This window comes from Numenius arquata, chromosome 2 (assembly GCF_964106895.1).
Source record: "Numenius arquata chromosome 2, bNumArq3.hap1.1, whole genome shotgun sequence".
Classification (NCBI taxonomy): Eukaryota; Metazoa; Chordata; class Aves; order Charadriiformes; family Scolopacidae; genus Numenius; species Numenius arquata.
Genome location: NC_133577.1, coordinates 67,587,189 through 67,610,102, shown reverse-complemented (window position 1 = coordinate 67,610,102; position 22,914 = coordinate 67,587,189). Strand labels below are relative to the sequence as shown.

Below are 22,914 nucleotides of genomic sequence, written 5' to 3'. Positions count from 1 at the left end.
GCCCTATGGCCCCCTGACACAATCCAGCCTGAAACTTTGATGTTCGCAGACAGGGACAACGATATTTAAAGCAGTTTCACATCTTATATTTTAAGTTGAAACTTACATACGTGTGCACAAAATGCAGCCATGTGTAAAATACAAAAGTATCTTAAATCTGTAACATAACGCAAAGGATCTATACGGGGCGATCATAGGATGGTTAGAGTTGGAAGAGACCTTAAGGATCATGGAGTTCCAACCCCCCTGCCACGGGCAGGGACACCTCCACTAGACCAGGTTGCTCAAAGCCGCATCCAGCCTGGCCTTAAACACCTCCAGGGATGGGACATCCACAGCTTCTCTGGGCAACCTGTTCCAGTGTCTCACCACCCCCACAGTAAAAAATTTCTTCCTGTCTACCCTCTTTCAGTTTAAAACCGTTACCCCTCGCCCTGTAGCTACACTCCCTCATAAAGAGCTCCCTCCCCACCTCTCCTGAAGGAAAAGTACTGGAAGGCCGCTGTAAGGTCTCCCCGGAGCCTTCACTTCTCCAGGCTGAACAGCCCCAACTCTCTCAGACTCTTCTCACACCAGAGGCGCTCCAGCATGTTTAACGCGCGTCTGCTCCTTCCCGCGGCGGGTACGCGTGCCACAGGAACCGCTCTCCCGCCCGGGGCGGGATAAGGGGGCGCAGCTCCCTTTCCGGGGGTCCCGCACAGGCCGCGCAGCTCCTAGTGCCGCGGGCCGTCGGACGGGCGCTGCCTGAGGCGGCGGCTGCCTGAAGCGGCGGCCGCGCCCCGCTGGCGAGGGCTGGACCGGGCCGGGCCGGGCTGGGCTGCCGCGCCGGGCCCTTCACCCCGGCGGGAAGGGAAGGAAGGGGAGGGGACGGGAAGAGCGAGGAGGAGAGGGGGCGGCCCGGCCCGGCCCGGCCCCGGGAGGCCGCGGCTGACGGAGCGGGGCGGGGGCGCGGGCCGTGCCTGGCACCTGCGCGGCGGGCGGGGCAGAGCGCGGGGCGGCGCTGGGCGCGGCCCGTCCCGTCCCTCGGCGGCTGAGCCCCGGCGCTGGGGAGCAGGAGGAGGAGGAGGAGGAGGCGGCGGCGGCGCAACAGGTTACCGGAGCGGAGAGGCGCCCGGCTGTGCCCATGGCCGGCCGCGGCCCCGCCGGCGAGCAGGGCTACATCCGTACCGTGCTGGGCCAGCAGATCCTGGGCGAGCTGGACAGCTCCAGCCTGGCCCTGCCCTCCGAGGCCAGGCTCAAGCTCTCGGGCGACCGGGCCGGGGAGGAGAAGGCGCTGCGGATCCACCGTCAGGTCCAGCAGACGCTGGCCAGGAAGAGCCGGGGCTCGCTGCACAACGGTGAGTGCCCGCCCCGGCCCCTGCCCCGGCTGTCGGTGGTGGTTTCGGTGGCGGCGGGAGCACGGGAAGGGGCCCCGCGATGAGACCCCCACACTGGCCCCGGGCGGCCGCGGCCACCCCCGCGCCTTCCCTGGCCCTCGGAGGTGCGGGGCCGTTCGTGTCACTGGCCTTGAGCGGGTTTGGTGGAAAATCGTGGCTCTGTTGCCTCTTCCCTTGCTTTTTCCCCATGCAAGTGGGTCAGAAGTTTCTCCCTCCCAACTGCCATAACTTGGATGAGTGGCAGGGACTGCTTTTGGTTCTTTTTTGCCCTGTTCTTTGACGTGCCTGGTACATATTGAGGTCCATCAACCCTTGCTTCTTAAGAGCGTACAGCCAGAAGGCCGGATCCGTCAGGAAGGTCCACACAGTCATGCCTTTTGCCCCAACCAGGGTCTGACTGCAGCCTCGGGCACCCACAGGGTGACTTTGTCGGGTGCTGGTGCTGGGGGCTAAAGGCAAGCTGCTCGAGGGGTTTTGTAAGTAAGTAAACAAAAAAACCCAACCCTTACCATGAAAACTTCAATTCTGGTTTCAAATAGGAAGATATGACTGACTTACAGGCTATATACCCTGTTGTTCGGTTGTCATTAAAGAAGCTGTCACATTTCATTTGCAAAAAAACTGTGAGCCAAAGGTCTTTAAAGTTATAAATGTACTCCGCTCATCTATCTTGTCAGGCAGAGGAGTGTTTCCTTGTACTTCATCTGGCTTCCATCTAAAAAACACCTCATGGCAAAAATGCATACAATGCAGACGCAGATATACTCTGCTCAGAAAAGTTAAGTACACACATCGCATAAACAGGTATACACAGCTGTGCAGCTACTGATGCAAGACCTTAGCTTGGCAGCTCTCATTTAAATAAGGTTTCTAAACACTTTTAGAGTGACATGATTTCTTTTTCTCTCAATAGAGAGCCTGGGAAAAGTTTTTTAAGCAGTAGTTATTAATGAGATGGTGTCATGAGCCTCAGATCATGTCTCTAAACCACGCATAAAACACTGTGAAGACAAAGTTCCCATCCTTCTAACTCAACTTCTGTGGAATATATTAACAGACCTAGTGGATTTGGGGACAGTTGTCTTGGTTTGCTTTGTTTTTCTAAAGGTCAAATATTTGAGCCCTTTGGATTACTGGGACACCAAGATTTTAAAGCTTTAGGATCAGGAGTGGCAAATGTCATGTCTGTTACATGTATTGTTCATGCATAAAATGAACTTTTCTTCTTTCAAACATATTCTTGTGCCCAAGTCACCCTGCACTTTTTTAGTCCCGCTGCAAAACCCAGAAAAAGTAAATGGAATTGGAATGTGTTCCTTATATTTATACGTGTGTATATATATATATGTAATATATGCATGTATAATATTTGCATATGACTATCTCTCTCTCAAATATCTATAATGTGAAACAAATACCTATCATGTATTTAGTATGTTGACTTTTCTGAAAAATACACGTATATATACATATGTATCCTGATGCGCTTTCATTATAGACTGGCTCAAAATTTGACTGTGCTTTGAGAAACATTTGAATTCTTGTATGTAGGGTGCTTTTTTAAAAATTTGCACTGTTTTACATACAAAAACCTCACTTTCTCTGAATTATAACAGTTTTCTAGATATATTCACCAAAGGTCCCATATTGTTGCTGTTGTAGGGAAGACAATAGAAAGATTTAGAAGGAGCAGGAGCAGGCCTCTGTGATATAACTGTCCTATCTGTAGGATTATTCCAGACTCTGTTCAGCAAGGTACTTAGCACATACCTAACCAGACTACTCACATACATGCCTAAAATTAGCCAAGCACATAACCACTGGGTATGAAAATCAGTGGTAGCAAAAGTCTTACCTGGTATCATCTGTGCGCACCCATTTTCCACTGGAACTGGAGGCTCTGAAGCTGTATGAAGTACTCTGTCAGGCAGTATAATTTCTCCTTAAAGTTTCAAATTAAAGGTGTTTGCTTAGCCTGCCGCATTACCTTTAAATTGAAAAACATCTTTTTGCCTTCTACCCCCATATTGTTTGTTGTTTTATGCCCTTCTCCTCCCTCCTTCCCCCGCTTTTTGAAGGTGTATTTCTTCTTCTTTTTTTTATAATAGAAATTCAGGCCATCCTCAGATTTGAGGATCCCAGCAGCTGCCAGATCACTGAAATCACGTACTGCCCCTGTTCCTTTCAAGACTTTGTCAAACGTTTTTAATAGTTTTTCAAGCAGTAGTTTAACAACAGCTGCAACTTCTCCAGTTCATCAGTTGCTGAACCTTTATAAATGAAAGATTACGCTTCCCTGAAAAATTTTGAACAACTAAAGCAGCCGTATCAGATTTCTGAATGCTATTTGGAGGCGGAAATGAAAAGGTAGATAGTTCAGCCTTATCAAAGAAAAATGCCATTCAGAATCATATACGTTAATGACTGGTGTTTTTCAGCATACGTATGATGCAACAGTATTGATTATTTTATGTACGCTTTAGGATTCTATTAAGCTTTATTCTGTTTATGAGTCTACTTGCCTCTGGTCTTGTTCCATTTGGATTTTGATTGGCTTTTTAAATTCATTTGTGGTATTTCTGTTTCTTTAGTATAATTCCTGAACTACAGTCTACTACATCCTATACACCCTTATCAGTTCCATTATAAAAAATGAGGGCAGAACCGAGTAATATATTGTACAAAATGAACTGACCTGATGAACTGCTGTCTGTGTAGAGTTTCTTTCTCTAACACAGAGTTTTATAAACACAGTGTGTTCATAAAAAACATAATTAAAACTTATGTGATTTCCAAATCAACAGCATCATATACAACATGGTTACTGTCAGAGCCTTATTTATTCTTCGCATTTCTTTATTTCCAAAATTCTTAGTAGTATTTTTTGTTAAACTTGCTTTTAGGGGTTTGAGGGAGTTTTATATCCTCAGCCTTCTATTTTGCAGAATTCTGACCACATTAACTGCTTCATGGTGATTTTCTGTTTATATCTTTGTGGGAAATGAAAGTAGAAAAAATTCCATGTTAGTGAGTTCTACTTTTTGTTGCTTTCATTAAATTCCTCACCTCTGTTTCCTGAGCCAGAAGAAATTTTCTTAAATTTGAGCACTTGTGTAAATATGCTGACCAGTACAAAGTAAAAAATGTTAGAAAAACTCCTTTGGGACCAGGCATGTACTGGCAGAGTGATGCAGGCACACAGTCAAAAAGAAGGCTCTTTGATCTCTAGATGAAGCAGTTCAGTGAAGTTTTTGATATGCCATTCTTAAATGTCATCATCTCAGTCCATCGTGAGTGGTGCAGTATAAAAAAAGGATTAAAAGATGACAGTCCAGGAACACTTATGAGTGTCTGTTGTGGATATAATCACCCACCTGCCCTGAGCAAGAGCGGACAATGGGTACTCAGTAGGTGGGCACTCAGGATGCATGAAAATATTGCAGTCTGTAATAGACTTCTGTGCTCAGAGTACAGCTACATTGATGCCTGCAGTGTGGGGTTTAAAGCCAAAATTTGGCTTTCGTGGCAACCATTCAAATACAAAAGTGCTGAAAAAGACAGAACTGAGAGTTAACACTACATGATTTAAGGGGAATTTGATACACCTAACTCCTTAATGGAGGATAATTGTCTTTTTCATATATCATATGTCTTAGAGATGCCTCTTGTCATTGTTATTTTTGAAAGCCAAGCAAACAGGAGATTGATCTGTCTGCAGCCATATACAGTGATTTCTTGGGAGGAGCTTTCAAGGCCTTTGGAGATGTTGGACCTGTCACATCCAGGGGAGCCGAGGGGATTCAAGAAGAGTCTTTATGAAGATGGATGGGATTTTTTCCTCAGTTGTCTGTACAGTCTCCCTCCTGATAGTGTTATTATTTTTTCAGATCTTAAAATTTTGTCATAATTTTTGTTATATCAGGTGATTTTTATACAGTTTTTATTTTAGGCGTGGAGAAGAGTAAAGGCATTTAGTTTTCCTCCTTCACTGACCACATCCAAAGCATTCCTGAGCTGCTTCAGTTCATACTGACAGGGGAGAGGGGAGACTGTGATAAATGGTTCCACTCAATTGCCCACACATGGGTGTCTGCTGCTGTCTGAGGTGCCTGAGTTTTCCAAAATATCCTCATGGGTTGACAGACATGATGCAGGGCCTGTAGGAAACCCATCCTTTTCTTGACTGGCTGCTGGAAATCAAGTGTGGTATCCTATGGCCTCTCAAATAGCATTTTTCCCCTGTGGATGAGTAACTGAATCACATGCATAGTTTCTGAAGACAGAGGTTTTGTGAGACGCGAAACACTGAGTCTCACAGTTAGAAAATATTGATCCTAACAGTAAATGAGGCCATAATATAAATTTATCAAAAAAAAAAATCAGTCATGACCTTTCTTTTTTTTTTTTAATCAGTGCACTGAGTCTATAAGAACTGCCTAATAATTTTTTAATAACTTAATACTGGGTAAATCTGAAAGGTGTAAAAAGTATGTAGGTTTTTGTGGCATGGTGAAAATAAGCTGAAGGGAACCTTGCTGACAGAGGCAAGTTTTGATCAGAACACTTATTCTGTCTCATAACTAATGGAAAGACACAGCATTTTCAGTTATCACTTTTTCCTCTAACACACTGGCTTTTGGCACAAGTGAACAGGACACAGTAAAAAGTCAACCATTTTATGTCTACCTAATAAATCTATGGGTAAAATGCTGGCAAAATAATTTAGTTATGTGGTAAGAGCAAGAAAGAGACACTGTAAATGCAAAGTGAAATTCCGTGAGCTATCATATACTGTGTTTAACTCTGAAAGAGAAAAATATTTACTGATGGATAGTTTCACAGGGAGACTGAAGGTTAAAAAAAGAGGACTACTTGAAGATAACCGAGTGTTGCAATTTCTGGTTGACTGTATTTTGCTTTTGCAAAGAGATAACTGCTAGATATGTAGTTTATCCTTAACTGGTTGATGGACAGCCTTGTTATTTTAATTTATCCTCATTTTTTTTTTTTATTTTTCAGTAAAGACAGGGAGTTTAGAGTTACCTAAAACATGCACAGATTACTTGCTTAAAGGATCTTTATGCACTAAGTAGATAAATAACCGAAAGTAATTTCTCACTAAGTAAATTAAACTGGTCAAAAAATGCTAACTATAAAGAAACAGAAAGGTATATGTATATATATTTCAAGACCTACTATATGAAAGTACTTTAATAAGCAGCAATGACTAAAGTGAATCTTTAAAAAGCAGACACGGGTGATAGGCTAAGATGGAGTCATATTGGGCACCTGAAATGGTACATTGATATGGGAATTATATAATAAAAATGAGAGATTTTTATGAATTTGTAGATTTTGGATGTCAGTATACATTGGCAGGATTTTTTTGCAGTATAAAACAACAGTTTTCTGTTACTGCTTTCTCATGTACTTGGGTAACCCTTGGGCTAGGGTAACCTTGTAATGCCACGAAGGAATTATTACAATCCAAATCATGAGTTTGACCAAGCTGCATCATTCCACTCTCATGACATAAAGTTACTGTGAATGTGTCTTAACATATCACCTGATACATATTTAAATCTGTCTCCCATGGCCAAAATAAAAGAATTGGAAAGTATGACTAAATAAGCAAAGTAACTGCAAAGTATGATTGAATTAGGCCTCAAATCATTGCAGTCTGCTATTATATTGTATTGCACTATACTGTATTATATTATACACTAGTTTGGACTTATCCAGGTAGCTATGTGCTACAGAGAATCATTCACAATTTTTTCTTGCTACATGACTCTCATTATTTTCGTTCTTGCCAAGCCCTTTACTATCTACAGACACTAAGGATTAATGATAGAGGAGTACTGAAGACCCTAGAGAAACCAATATGCACCTAATGAAGCCCAGACTCTAACTGCATGAACTGAAAGCCTCAGCTATTTAGCACACATATACTAGCTGCTTCAAAAATCCCAGCAGGCACTTGCCTGCGTGGTTTGGGCACCTGAATTCCCATGGGCATATGACTCCAACTATTTTTACAAGTGGAGACTTCATCAATTTGACCAAGTTAATGATTGGTTCTTTAGATCTCTTTTTTGTAGTATCTCAGATAATACCTGCCATTTTGAAAATTCATGGCCAATTAGCTTCTTTATTGACCACTGTTATCTGTTCAGCTTAAACTTCTGCAGCACACACTGGCCCCATTTATGACCAATTTGAGCTGTATGTTGCTTTCAACTTATCTTTCACCTCTTTAAACCTGTGTTATAGCCTGTTTTATTTGAATATGAATAATTATTTCAGCAGTATCTGTTGCTTTAAAAAAAATTATTAATAGAAGCACTTTTTCTTTGAAAATGCATTGTATCAGTGAAAAGGAAACAGCCTGAAGTTTTTAGGTTGTTTGTTTTTAATTGATAGAAGAATGCCATTTTAATGAAAGAATTAATCACAATGCACTGTTCTGTTTTCAAAGCTGGGTCATGGAAAAAAAGAATCAGAGCAGGTGTACTGTAGATCTCCTACGCTATTTGGAGGATTAGCGAACCTTTCAGGTGCAGATTTGAAGTGTCATTAAACAACCCTACCTTACAGCATCGTATGCCACGTGCCTCCATAAGCCATGGAATTTGTTTATGGACTCAATTTGCTCTTTGGGTGAAGCGCTGAGAAGATTAGTGAAGCGTTACTTGCTCCAGTATATTATCATTAAAATAGCACTTAAGGGAGAAGGAACATCAGCAGCTGAGGTAGACTCAACTTATGAAATAAACTCAATTATGAAATAGACTCAATTATGAAATCAACAGTCTATATTCCCTGTATGCTATTTATTTGCAGTGGTACATTGTGAAAATTGCATCTGTAGGGTGCACAGTAACAGAAGTATACCTGTGTTTCAATAGCATCAACCTATGTTTTCCATCTACAGCTGCAATATTTTAATTTAATGTATACTGTGCATGTTATAGTCAGCCTCTAATATAAACCATACATATATTTTCAAAGTGTTTATGGTGGAAAATAAGTGTTCTTAGTAGCTGTTCAGTGATACTTTTTCTCAGTACTTAATAATCTGTCATCTGGAATATTTAAAATATCAGCTTGCTATGTAAAACACTTTAAATAGCTACATGAACAACATGACTTCTAAAAGTTGAAAATATGTCTTAAGTAAAATAAATAGGAAACTGAAAAAATGGCTTTTGTCCTCAGAAAGCTTTGCTTAGCCATGTTTTGAATGTGATACGATGAATGCGAACCTCTTTCCATCATTTACCCATCTGATTTTCAGCTTATATATACTAATGGCAGTGCAGGCTGAGACATTTCCCTAGTATTGTAAATCATCCTTTATGACAATATAATGTTTTGTTAAAATCTTACTAATATTAGTCTTTGGTTACAGGGAGTTTGCACCGTGCATCCAGCGTTCCAGAGCGTGTCTATAACATGGGAATTACTGAAAATGATTTTGCACCAAGAACCCCCTATGGTTTCTCATATTATCAGTCAAACCAGGTGAGGGAAAGAAGACAAGGTATAGAAATAAATATAATATCACATGCATGGTTTATTCATTTTGTTGCCACAAACAGTAGCATGTAGGTGGTGTTTCAAGCTTTGCTTACTCGTTTGCTTTTTAAAGCCTGATTTCCAGAAAAGGAGGTTTTTACAACTGAGATTTGTTAATGAGTTTCCCCCTTCTGGTGACTTCTGAGCCCAATGGCTAAATTCAGCTCAGTTGTACAGACGGACCTTCTGGAATCCTATTGGTTTTGTGAGAGTCAATTTTCTATCATCAGGGTAGAAAATGAAAAACCGTATTAACACTCCACTAAGGCAAAGGCTATGGGAAGTCAGATCTTGGATTATCCGTCACACCAGGTGACCAGCTGGTCAGTCAGCACATTGGTAGCCCAAAGGGGCTGGAGGCCATGCTGCCACTCACCCAGCCAAACAGTTGGAGATTGCTAGAGGAAGTCCAGCGATCCCGTGGGGTAACAAACGACACGGGTAGGAGCTGGGAATGTGGTGAAAGAGGTTAGGGAATTAAGCATCCAAAACCACAGGAAAACATTGCTTTAGTTTCACAATGACAGGTAGAGTGTTGCTTATCATTTAAAATAATCCTGTTGTAACGTGTTTTAGAGTTACAAGAATTTCAGCAATACTGTCCTTGCAATACAGTGCTGTTTCTAAACTGTCTAAGCATAAATTCGCATGATTATTTTGACCAACTTTTCTTGGGTTCATGATCTGAATGCTGAGATAAATAATTGGTTTTCTACAGGGTTTATAATGCAGCTCATAACTGATGTGAACCTACTTGAGGGAGTAACCATATGACTTGGAAATCAACACATAGCTCAATAGCAACACTGCTGCATGATCAACATTAGTAAATTGAAGCCGATTCAGCTTGGGGGCAGAAATATTTATTTAATAAATAACTGTATATGTAGGGGCTAAATATTTCTTAATTTTATATTAGTCAAGAATGGCTTATTCTTGTTAAAGTAAATAGCTCAGCCAGTTAATTAATCAGCTCTGTCTACATGGGTAGAGTTAGAACCACTTACTTAAATACATTTCCTTCTGTGTCCTCCTATCCTCTGTTCTCACCTGTAATCCACTCCTTAATATTTGATGTGAATCTCTTCTTTCTAGAAGAGAGCAACAAGAGGAAAACTGGAGGTGACATAGGAACCACAGGAAAATACTACAGTTTTCCAGGCAGGGGGAAAAAAATAATTAAAAAAAAAAAAAGTGAAGAGAGACTATTTGTCCTGTGTGAAAGCCAGAAAAAGCCACAAGATCTAGCATTTCACAAAAGCATTAATTTCTTTATCCCCAAACAAAAGATAAAGATATCCTTGCATAGCTTCAGTAGAATAAACAGATATATCCAATGATCCTTGCCTCAGCCTTCTAGATTCAGCGACCTTCACTCCTTTTGTGAGTTGATTATCACCCTCAGTAACTCCTCAACAGTGAAATTAAGGGATTTCAGTCTGGCCACTATCTGCTAAGCACTGTGCCTTCAATTAATAACTTGTGTAAGCTTCTCAGTTTACCTTAAAAAATGCCTTTAATATTACAAAACTTTAATACAACATGGAAATAGAATATATGGGGCTTTGATTTATGGCTGGTTTCCACTGTGCTTACTGATTTTAAAAAAATTGGGCCATGACTCCTTTATTTCACTGTAAGATAGTCTCCCAAGTCGATTTAGTTCTGTAAGGTCTTGAATAGAGTACAATGTCCAATTTAGAGTGTAATAAAAAGGTAGAAAAATTGGAAAGACCCCAAATGGCACCTAAACAGTAAGAATCTTGAAGACAGAAAGAGAGGTTGAAGGATGTGGTTTTGCTGAGTTTGGAAAAGAGAAAATTATAAAACAAGATGATGATCCATTATTATCCATGCCCATTAGGGACAAGAAAAGAAATATCATCTTAAATCCTGCTTTGGCAGGGGAGTTGGACTAGATGATCTTTATGGTCCTTTCCAACTCTAAAAATTCAGTGAAATTCAGTGAAAAATTCAGTGAAATTGCAACTGTAGAAGTAGGGAAACCATTGAGATGGTGAAATGGTCGTTTTGGTTTCCTTGGAATGTTAAGTATTCTCCTTCATTTTTAAGATGTTAGACAATGGGAAGGGATGATCTCTTTTTACTAGATCCTACCACAAAGTGAACAGGAGGGCTAAAAAACCTTATATTAGTAAGGTTAATAACAATATGCAGATGCTTCAGTATATTATTTTAATATCTGACTGATTGATTTTCTTCTGTCTATTGGACAGCCTTGAATTTAATTTTAGTAGCAGATGTGAGTGTTAATTCCCAAGGAGTTTTAAACTGAAAATAGATTTCCATTAATAAGCAAACAGTTTGCTACCAGGCATAATTGATTTATGCACCTATTTGGAATTAATAATAGAAGACTATATGCTTAGACTTTGTCTCCTAATGTTTAGACCATATTTCTTCCCACCTTCATTAGGCAGGTACAAAGAAGTGTTGCAGAATACCATTTAATACACAACTTTGGTGATGTTCACATTTTGTTTTCTGATTCTGGTAGTAGACCTTAGAATTTTTATCTTTACTTCTTTGGTTTGGTTTCTTTGCTATTAATCCTAAATGCTGTGATCTTACTGTGACTCCTGGTCTTTATGCACCCTGGTACAGGTCGCCTCACCATCCTCTTATACAAATGGCTGGGGGACGAGGATTGCTTACAAGACAATAGAAGAGAGAGCTCAAAGACAGCCTCTGAAGAGACTAGAGGTTTCACCCCAACGAGGTCCTGAAAGATTGGCATATGTGTCCAATGATTTTCACTATGACAGAGGGATTTCAACCGGATTCTCCATAAGGCATGGAGATAGCAGGAGACCCAGCGGGACTGTCCCACCAAGATATGCTCGGTCTGAGATTGTTGGTTACACTCTTCGTGATTCAGTGAACAGGGGACGCTCTTTTAAAAGACACTCCCACATGGAGACTGTTAATGATGCCCTCCTTGATGGTGTCTACCCCAGCCCCACTGTACCTCTGTACCACCAAGCAGGCAACAGTCGCAGTATGACCAACCTTTTGGAAAAAGAGAACTACCTGACCTCGGGCAGTGCGATGGGACAAGTGAGATCACCAATTACTTCCCGTTTGGGGTCTCAAAACAGGCAATCTTTAAGGTCCAACTGGTATCAAACTACTTTCAGAAGCACACAGACCAGGAGGGAAGCTTCCCACCCAGCTTCAATAACCAGTGTTGCTGCAGAAACAGATGGGAAGAGAGTGCCATTGACAGCTGCTATGGCAGCAGCAGGGAGAAATGGTTTCCTGCAGAGCGAACAAGTCACCATCAGTGGATCTCAGCTAGGGTAAGCACAATGCTGGACCTGCTTTGGTGTCACAGCTGAAAGGAACCTGTTTGTTTAAAAAAAGAGAGTGAACTGACAGCTTATGGTTCAACAGCCAATACAGTGTATGAAATGTCAGTGCAGAGGATGCAGAAAATAGATTTGATTTTAAAAAGCAACAGAGGGAAGGGAGAAAAATGTATGTCTAGATACGTACTGCAGGGTCCACACCTCCTGCTCAGTTTAGGGACAACTTTTTGCCATGAGTTAATAAATTTTATTAGGAGGCATGAAGTAGTCACTGAGTAATTTACAACCTAAGTCACAATACGCAATAAAGCATTGAAAAATTTTGTGCTCTGAAGATACCGGATGATTTCAGTACTGGTTCTTATGAGAATAGATCAGAAATCTACCAGTGAAGCAGCTTTTGGCAGATTGACAGTTTCCAGTTAAAAATCCTTCATGGTTTCAATGAAACTTTTTAGTTTTGATAAACTTCAGTTAAAACACAGGCAGAAATTTCTCTTAGCTCTGTAGCACCATCCATCCCTAGAACAAATATAAACTGTTCTGATTCTCAGGGCCCCAGAGCTTCTCACTACCATGAGATCCTACATACTCTGAGCACGCTATCTTAATTTGAAGCCCTGTTAGCTCTGTTTCTGTTTGGTAGAAATTCCCAAAGCCACCCCCAGACTTCAGGAAAATTTTTTAAAATCTTAGAAGCATTTGTATTACTTTTTTTCTCCCTGAAATTCCCTTCCAGATAAGATTTCAGAATGTCTAAAATCAGTTCCATTTTCAAAAGAGAAAATTTATCAGTACTGAAATTCCCCTCAGAAGTGAGTATTTTTTTCATTTTAGAATATTTCTCATTGTTTCCAGAGCTCTTAAGGTTCAGTGGACAGAACAAACCACTTGGTAAAGGAGATGTTTACTTGCACTGTTTATTGTGGTTTCTGTTGTTTCATAATCCAAATAGGATCTCAAGGTTTCTTATGTAAGTTAATCATGGTGTAATTTATAACAGTGTTATTAAGAAATGTCTCTTTTTCCATAACTATGTAGCCATTAATTTCATTTTTCTGAAGGCCACCTTTCTTCTTTTTCTAAATTTGCTGCTGTGTGAGATGAGGCATCATCTGATGTCACTGCTATGTACAGGTCAAGTATTTTCCGTTGTCAACTACGTGTTGCGTGTTAGGACTAGATTTACACAGATACATGGTCTTGTGCCCACATCTGATCTGGATTGAAATTTTGACCACTGGGAGATGCAGGAGTTAAGACATCTGGTATGAATTATGTGACTTTTAAGTATTCAGTCTTTATAGCAAGTAAGTCCAGAAAAAACAGCTGAGAGCTCACAACAAGCTAAAGAATTGGGAGTAGTGGTGTTGGTAATAGGTACTTTGGAGGATTTTGTTTCTCAGTAAGATTATATACAAACAGGCATATGTCCCATTGGCTGAGTCATTTACTTAACTTTAAGCATATCCTTGAGTGTGTTTCTGAGCCACAACCAGCAATTTTGATATTTAATTGTGGGGGGGAGCAATTTTGGTCCTTCTTTTGCATGTGCAGACACTAGAGTCTGGTTGTCTGCCTGCACAAACATCAACCAAAGTGTTTTTCATACCTGCAGATCTATGTTTAGTAATTGTGCAAGGGGCTTGCTTGAGACCATGCTGAACTCCAGGTGGAAGATTTGTGACCTAATGGAAATCTTTTTGACAGCTTAGTTCCTTAAATGCCAGTTTTTAAGCTCAGTTTTTTGTTGGAAATTACAGAGGAAAAGGGCTGTGGAAGCTTCTGAAGTTCCTTTTGCAGATGTGTACAGATTTAATTTATCTCAGTACTTTTGACTACTTAATTTACTTGTATATATCTTGTTTAGATTTTCAAATATCCTAGGTTCTACTTTAGTTTCATAGCTAGGTTTTTGGGGGGGTGAGGGGCTCATTATTCTAACCAAAGTTTAAAAAAGTCTCTGTAAAATATGTTAGTGAAGAGGATGGTGAAAAGCAGCATGTAAGATACAATTCTGCAAGTGATTTGCATCGCAGGGCTGACCTGCTGGGAAGCTGCTCTGTTTGTAGAGTAGCACCTTGTAGTCCTGATGAACAACAAGTTGACAATGAGCCAGCAATGTGCCCATGTGGCCAAGAAGGCCAATGGTCTCCTGGGATGCATTAAAAAGAGCGTGGCCAGCAGGTCAAGGGAGATCATCCTCCTCCTCTACTCTGCCCTGGTGAGGCCACATCTGGAGTACTGTGTCCAGTTCTGGGCTCCCCAGTTCAAGAGGGACAGGGAACTACTGGAAAGAGTCCTGTGGAGGGCTACAAAGATGAGGCAGGGAATGGAGCACCTCTCTTATGAGCAAAGGCTGAGAGACCTGGGTCTGTTTAGCCTGGAGAAGAGAAGACTGAGAGGGGATCTCACCAATGCTTATAAATATGTAAAGGGTGGGTGTCAAGAGGATGGGGTCAGGCTCTTCTCAGTGGAGCCTGGTGACAGGGCAAGGGGCAACAGACACAAGCTAGAACACAGGAAATTCCATCTCAACATGAGGAAAAAATTCTTTACTTTGTGGGTGCCAGGCACTAGAACAGGCTGCCCAGAGAGGCTGTGGAGTCTCTTTCTCTGGAGGTATTCAAAACCTGCCTGGATGCATTCCTGTCCAGCCTGCTCTAGGTGAACCTGCTTTGGCAGAGGGTTGGACTAGATGATCTCTGAAGGTCCCTTCTAACCCCTACAGTTCTGTGATTCTGTGATTCTGTGATTCTGTGACTAAAGTCTTAAATGATCAGGAGGAAACAATAGCCATTTTAGCAGACTGAAGTCACAATTTGTTACATATGCTTATGTATTAACGTATGTATAATATCCATATACATTATTACTGTTTTCAGACATCTAAAATCGAGATTTAATAACTCCTCTTATAATTCCTGTCTCTGGAATGGCTTGGTGCAGAAGTCCTATTTTGGTTGAATTACATTCTGGTTCATCCACATCTCACTACTGTGCAGTTTAATGTAGTATTTAAAACATAATAGACGACATTTTGCTTTGGGTTATACACTGCTATCAAATCAGAGATATTTCACTTAAATCCATCATTCCACCAGTTGTACAATAATTTCTTCTGACAAGACTTCTCAGTTTAAGAAGTTAGTAGAGACTTTCACATTTCTTGTCTTTTCCCATTCTCTTTGATTATAAAGTTGCATTATCTGATATATCGCTCCCTTATCTGTTGTTCCTTTAATAACAGAAGGGGGAAAAATATATGCCTGTTTTCTGAGTAATTTGATTTTTCCAGAAATTTGTACCTTTGTATGTAAATCACAATTTAGGTCTTTCTGTGGTTAATTTAGAGGGTGTAAAATAGTTGTGTAATGTTAAAGAGAAGTAGTGGACTAACTGTGCATAGTATTTGAAATGTACATAAAAAGCATTTTCAAACTTTCTGTAGAAAAATCAGCTCATGCTATGAAATCAAAGTAGAAAAATCAGAGTATAGAGATGCTATCTCTGTGTATTCTGGTAAAGTGAAGCAGTTAAAAGCATCCTCATATCATGGGGTTAGGAGAGAAGGAGAATCTGACCTCTAAATGTGCTGAGATCTGTCACAAAATTATTAGAAAACATACTGTATGTATCTCAAAAATGTTATATTCTGGCAAATAAGGTAAAGTCAGAACTTGTCAAATCATTGTCCTGTTTAACAACCATTGCCTGAATGTCCATTTGTTTCTTGTCATTACACAGGCTAATCAGCTGCCTGGCTACTAAGTTTGCCTGTAAATGTTTCGAGGGTAGGATGAAATCATTGCATCAAATTCCATTTTGACAAAATTTAGGGTGCTGCAACTTTATGAGTACCACTGGGGATCAAAGATTATACTGCATCCCGTATCACTGTCAGGTAAAACGTTAGTGAATTTTGGTTTTACCCAACGAGGAGCAGTCCTAGTATGGCAGTGCACAACAGGAGAGAAAGATTTTGGCTGCTGCACATGAGGGAGTATCAGCTGTGGAGGGGTAACGGGTGAATGGCGGGCTGCTCTCAGTCTCAGTGCAGATCTACACACCCAGCACTTAGAAATTTGGTCTCTGGCTGTAGATGCATTTATCTCAGCCTGGCAGCGACTGCTGATGGATCTTTCCTTCTCTGGGACATCCTTGGCATCCTGAGGCTGGATTCCCACGTAGATTCTCTGGTTTCCCGTGAGGGATCAGCGCATGCAGCGGTCTTGACCTTGGAAAGTGCATGGATAGAGTCCTTCTCTGCTGTTAGCCGGTGAAATGACTCCCAATTTAATACACTGGAGATGTCTGACGCTCTGTAGAAGGCAACTGAATTTGGTCGAAGGGCTCCAAAGTTACTGCAGTGACTAACAGGCAGGTAGGCATGCTCACATGTGTGCGTATGTAACACCGTCACAAAACCCTTGTTGGTTTAAGAAACCTGACAAAAACCCAAGCTTGAAAAGCCCATTCTTCTGTTCCACTTAGAAGCGAGTAAGAAGAAGAAATATGATCTGGCTTTTTTCTATTACTCATTGTTCAAGACCTTTAAGTAGGTTTCTGATTAGTATGTTTGACCTGCAACTTAGAGTAACTCAGTAGCTACTGTGTTGTAAGGGCGGGCTGAAGTAAACTCTGAAAATCCGGGAGCTGTAAGCATTGCCAGAACAAGAGCCCAGGGCACTAGAGATAGCAACCATAGTTCTAATTTCACTTCTACTTAACGTCTCCAATGACATCCTTAGCACGCTGTCCCCTTCATTTCGTCTTTGTCTTGCACGTGCATGCCTCAGCACCGGTAGGTGCGGCATATTTGCTCAAAAACACTAACTCAGAGGAAAGGAGAAGACAAGAAATAACATGATATACACCAAAGGGAAATATAAAGGCAGGTGGAAACCTCAGGGTATGGGAGTACAATTTCCTTTGCAACAGGTGCATCAAAATTGTTCTTCATTTTTGTGTGCTGTCCTTGCAGCCATACTAATTGTCTTTTGCCCTAGCAAAAGCAAGCAGCAGATGTTGATTTACAGTGTAGCTGGCAGGACAAATTCCAACAAAATCCATTTTTGTTTCACAGCTCATGAGTTCATCATAAATATTTTGGGGGAAAGAGTCAGATTTCAGTACACTGGAAATCTGTGAGAATCTGCCTGATTTCTGCCTGGTTTGTCTACCTTGCTCCTCTGCAGCCCATTCTGGGCAAACCTGGACGTCCAGGCTCTTTCACTCCTGCCAGTCCATTATTGAGACAGTCTCAGAGCTGTCAAAATTTTTGATTTTAGATGTACTTACTGAGACAATTATCAAGTAAATCATTCTGATTCTGGTAGCTCTGAGGCAAGGATTTATTGCCAATGACTACTTGTTTCACTGTGGCTCACAGACTACTCTCTTATCCCTGTCTGGCCAGCCTGGGATCTGGTTTTACAAAATTATTTGGTTTTTAGAAAAGCATAGAAGTCTAATGTTTTTTTCCACTTTGTTGTTGTTTTGTTTTTTCCTTTTTTTTTTTTGTCTGGGTGGAAAGTATTTGAAACTAAAATAAATAAAAAGGCTGGGGAACATAACCACCTGTCCCAGAGCTAATGCACCTGATTATGCCATGAATTGTTTTATGTTCCATTTACTGGGGAACAAATAGATCTGGTGACCTCTCTTCCCAATTTTTTATATTGTTGTGTAACACAATTATCATTCAAGCAACCATCATGGAAGTTGGGCTGAAAATGGCCATGCGCAATCAATGTACATAATCAATGTAATGTGTGGTGTTTTTATTTGGTCCCAGCTGAAAAAAGTCTTTACCCATCTATTTCACACTAGAACAACTTCTGTAAGACTGAAAAAAACAGGTACTGACACCTGCATGTATGAAGTCTGGGGACTGAGAAACTGGAGAAAAACATGAAAACAATTATAAAAAAGCAATCATCACGTTACTGAGAGAAACATCAAGGTATCTTCATGATAACTAAAAGACACTCTAATTTGGTTATGGCCTTCTTTGGAGTCTTAGGCTTTCATCCACTTATGTTTCCATTTTGTTTTCATAACCTGAAACATGGCTTGTTTGTCCAGAACCTCTCATTATTGCAGCACTTCCATTTATGATTTTCTCTTCACTCAGAATATTAGTATCTCTTAAAGCTTTTATAATATTTTTCTGCTAGTGGAAAAAGAATAATTTTCTAAGAAAAGCTAAAGTTACTTGAAAAATACTAAAAATCCTGGTATGAAAAGAAATTTCACAGTCTAAATGATGATTTTTCTGCAGTCTTGCTTCACCACATTTCCTCTATCTATACTTTAAGGAGCCCAGAAGGGGAGATGACTCTGGAGCGTGCAGTGAGCATACTGAAGAGTGAAAATACACAGTCCACACCTAGGATTCTTGCTGCAGTGACTTTCATACAGCATGAGTGCTTCCAGAAAGCAGATGCCAGAAGAAAAGTAAGTAATTATTTTTATGCCAGTTACAATCAGGTGGAGAAAATTACTTTCTATACTGTATGCCAACACAAAAAAAAAAAAAAAAAAAGACAGTCCAAGAAACCTTGTAGGATACTGATGTTGAATATTTTCCCCAAAACATGCCGATGCTTTTTGCTGCAGATTCTTTTAAATCCATGGAATGGCACTGGTCTATGCAAGCAAAAATTTGATCTTTAGCATTTTGTGACAGGAGACACAGAAATGTAGGGTAAGAATTCACCCAAACCAACTGTAATTACATATATTTATGACCAACTTTTAAAAAATCTCATTGATTAGGATCCCACAAGCTCCTGCAGGTGGGCAAAGAGCTTTACTACCCTTATCAGTTATTCCTGAAATATAACTTAAATCTTCGTTTTGCAAACTGAGTTGCTTCCTGGATATGGAGAAAGGTGTCTTTCTTTCTGTCCCTCTTGTAATGATTTTTCTTATGTGTTAAGGCAATTATGTGTATACCCACTTATCTACTCTTTTCCAGGCTAAACGAACATAGTTCTTTCATACTTTTTGAGTAAGTCATAGAGGCTGAACTTTTTGTCAGTATAATTGCTCCTGTCTGTCATTATTGTCTAGCATTCTTACACCCTTGGTACAGAAATATCCCAGAAAAGAAAACTCTGTGAGTACAGTGCAAAGTTATCCAAGCTTCAGGATTTGCTAGGACTGAACAAAACATTAATACAGTGTAAGGATTAGCCAAACTGGTAAGGGCTTACTGGGACTGCACAAATGCATTAGTACGTTGTTTGGATTAACCAAATTTTGTAAGTCTCTTACAAGAGACTTGTTAAGTCTTTTGAAAGTTTTTTGAATATTAAAAATATCCTCTTCTCCCTTTTCTTTAAATTTCAATATTGAACACAGTTATGGCTCTCTTGCTGAACAGTTCTGTACACTGATGTGTAAGGTGTTTTTTTTATTTCAGCCTTTTAAAAAAAAATTCTTACACTTGCTTTGTTTTGTAATTTGCTTACATAATTCATACATAATCTCAGCCTTAACTCCATATTCATGTATATGCAGTCCAGTTCAGTGACAGCCAAACATCACTCAGTCCTTTGGTAGTTTTAACTTGCTCCACAGTAGATCAAAGTCTGTTTTGGAAAAAAAACAGCAACACAATTAGCAGCCTTAACTTCATTCTGAGGACAGAGCTTCAGAATCGAATGTTTGAAGGTGGTTTATTATTCAAACCTCTCTCAGGCAGCTTCCCTGAAAAACAAGTGGATGTGTAAAAGAGCTCAAATTGGAGCAGTCAGCCTGAAGCCTTCTTCAATTTTCCTGTCTATCCCACATATTCTAGCTGAGTTTTTCTGTTTGGTGCCCATCAGACTTGTTCATGTTGGCATTGCCTTCTTGTTTCCCCCTTTTAGTCTTTCAGCCTGCATTCCTTTTCTTTGCTCCCAGTGCTTTGTTCCCTGATACCTGATAGTCTGCGAGTCTAGTGACTTTTCTTTTTCTTGTGAACTTGTGCTCTTGCAGTATTTTGGTGAATTTTGTCTACCAATGAAAATTTAGACAGACCAATCAATAGCTTTTGTAAATTCTCCTCTGCATATTAGGTCAAAATAGCACCATTTCTTTTACAAGAGTTATAAATCACTTTAAATTACCAATAGAAAGTCTGTGTAAAAGTTTAAAAAAACCAACCAGTTATGCTATCGGTATCAAAAGGGCTTGTCTACTGTAATAAAATAGGTCAATGTGCCTTCAGCGTGTTCTATGCTCCACTTACCTCAATATATATATTTCTGTGTTTCATTCTGTTAGCATCTAGTTGATTGTTGAATCAGGGGAATCAGGTCAGCAGTGCAGCAGCAAGAAACTGTGCCTTTTGTACAACAGAATCAGAGGAAAGGCAAGCAGACAGTGTAGTTTGCCAGGGCATGAAGGGCAAAAGGCTTTGTTACATTTCATTTCTTCGTGTTGCCAACACCTGTCGGTCACACTGAATTCTTTTTATCATTAAGCTCTGGACTACTCAAAACAGTTGTATCAGATTTCTAAGTCTTTCGCATGCTGTTGATTCTACACAAGGATGAGTTTGTCCACAAAACCATATGGCATTTTGAGATGCTGGAGGAAACCATCCTCAATTGTACATGAATGTAAGGTATTTCCATAGTAAACTCATTCCTAAATGAGCCAAGGCTTGCTTATGCCACATCACAGCTCATATGGAATTCATCATTTGCCACAACGTGTAGAACTTGGAAACTCTTTTTTTCTGTACAGCTGCTGTAAAATAACATCTTCTTAATTCTTCATTCATTTGGGGCCAAAACCTCATTTTCTAAAGAATTAGACACTGAAGAGTAGCCATTGTTAAATGTGGGTGGTTCAGTAATTAACAAGCTTACAGTGTTTAATGGTCTATATTTTGAAGTTTACCAGTTTGCTATTTTTTTCTCAGTATGTCACAGATTGGAAGTACTAAGTAAAATGTGTTCTTATTTAATACACTTTCACTGAATGCACAGAAATTAGCAGAGAAAAATATTGCCATTCCATCAGGCTGACTGCTGAAGGAAAAAAGCAAACTTGGCACATCAGGAACATTTTACATCCAGATATCTCAAAGCAGTTTGTAAATGTTCCAGAGTTAAATCTCAAATATCCATTTCACCAACATGGAAGCTAAAATACAGAGCAATTAAATGTCTTGTCAGACAGTACAAATCTGCAGCAAAGCTGGAAGAAATATAGTTTCATTCCCTTACATTATTTATTAAAATATGATGCCTCCCTTAGTTGTGAATTTTAACTTTATCTCATAGGAAAGCCCAGAACTTAACAGTCATGTCCAAATGATCAGTGATCATTTGGAGCAAATGAAATATAGGAGCAAATGAAAAAAGTCCCTATGACTATTTAAAGATTTGCTGGGGGAGGGTGGAGTTTGTCATTTGCAGCATCTAACTATTCTCTGCTGTGTTTTGTTTTCCCCACAGGTTTTCTCACTTGGTGGTATCCCCAAACTTTTACAGCTTCTTGACATTCAGAATGAGGACATTCAGAGAGCAGCTTGCGGTGCTCTGAGAAACTTGGTGTTTGAGGACAATGACAACAAACTGGAAGTGTCAGAGCAGAAAGGGATCCCACTCTTGCTCCGTGTACTCCGACAGACCAGGGATGTAGAGACTAAAAAGCAAATAACAGGTAGTGTTTTCTCTGCAGTCAAGCATGAAGTGCTTTAAGTAGTGCACAAGCTTTCCCTGTGAGGTACAGCTTTCCCTGTGATTGTTTACTTAGGCCAATGTTTAGTGATTAAATACAAGAACATTGTCACCTATTCTAAGCTCTTCCCTTAGGGTGAAATTCCAAGGTCCTTACTCAAGACCAATTCTTAAGAAAGTAAGAAGACACTAGGAATTTACACTTCCCCTCTTAAAGCTTCTTCAGAAATGACATGAGTCTCTTTGCGGGAAGCTTAAAGTCCTTGATACACCAGAAAAGAAAGTGAGGATCCAAATAGCAATTTCTTTAAACCATCTTGGTGAATGGTGATTGGAACAGTCCTGGAGGTGCCTGGGACCATAATTATGCCCACTACTTATGCAGCAGCTCAGCCTTCACTTTTTGACACTCTGCTGCCACTGCATACGGGGAGCTCCTTTTTGAAGACTATCTCCCTGAACTGTCAGGTGCTGTGGATAGAAGGTAGGTGTCCTACTCCCCACAAAATCTACTGCCCCAAAGTTCTACTCTGAGCTGTCTCACTCTTAGCTGTTTACACCCCAGAGTCTGTCTTCTCAGATCTGTGACAAGCAGAAAACACTGCCACAGCAGCACTGTGCTTCTTTTCTGTGTGCAGGGGAGACAATTCCTGTAGGACATCCATTTGACTGTAAAGATCATACAGCACCATCAGTGGAGTGACCTGCACTGCATTCTAGATTCAGTCTTTGCTGGGCTTATGTTCTCATCCTTTTATTTCCAATGTCTTTGAGGAAGAACTGGTAAAAATGAGTAGGGCCCATTGCAATTTTGAAGGAAGAACACATTGGGTCAGAAACCCCATTATTACACCTCTTGTTGTACATCAGTATAGCAGAAGGAAATGTCCACCATTACTCATAAAGAACCCTGTGGTCACTGCCCTGTTAGCTTTGCAGCAGACAGCTGAG

General features: G+C 40.3%; 1 protein-coding gene across 3 annotated transcripts in view; it reads left to right on the top strand.

Annotated features, from left to right (window-relative positions):
• Window positions 1–1,034: 1,034 nt before the first annotated feature.
• PKP2 (plakophilin 2) overlaps window positions 1,035–22,914 on the top strand; it is a 46,703-nt gene continuing 24,823 nt past the window's right edge. For 2 of the 3 annotated variants that reach the window (XM_074144553.1, XM_074144551.1), the window contains exons 1-5: window positions 1,046–1,337; window positions 8,788–8,900; window positions 11,580–12,274; window positions 18,604–18,742; window positions 21,739–21,946. In XM_074144553.1, coding sequence (XP_074000654.1) covers window positions 1,124–1,337; window positions 8,788–8,900; window positions 11,580–12,274; window positions 18,604–18,742; window positions 21,739–21,946 — 1,369 coding nt within the window. In that variant the 5' untranslated portion in view covers window positions 1,046–1,123. Of the gene's footprint in view, window positions 1,338–8,787; window positions 8,901–11,579; window positions 12,275–18,603; window positions 18,743–21,738; window positions 21,947–22,914 lie in introns of all 3 variants that reach the window. The other variant, XM_074144552.1, reaches the window with a different exon arrangement.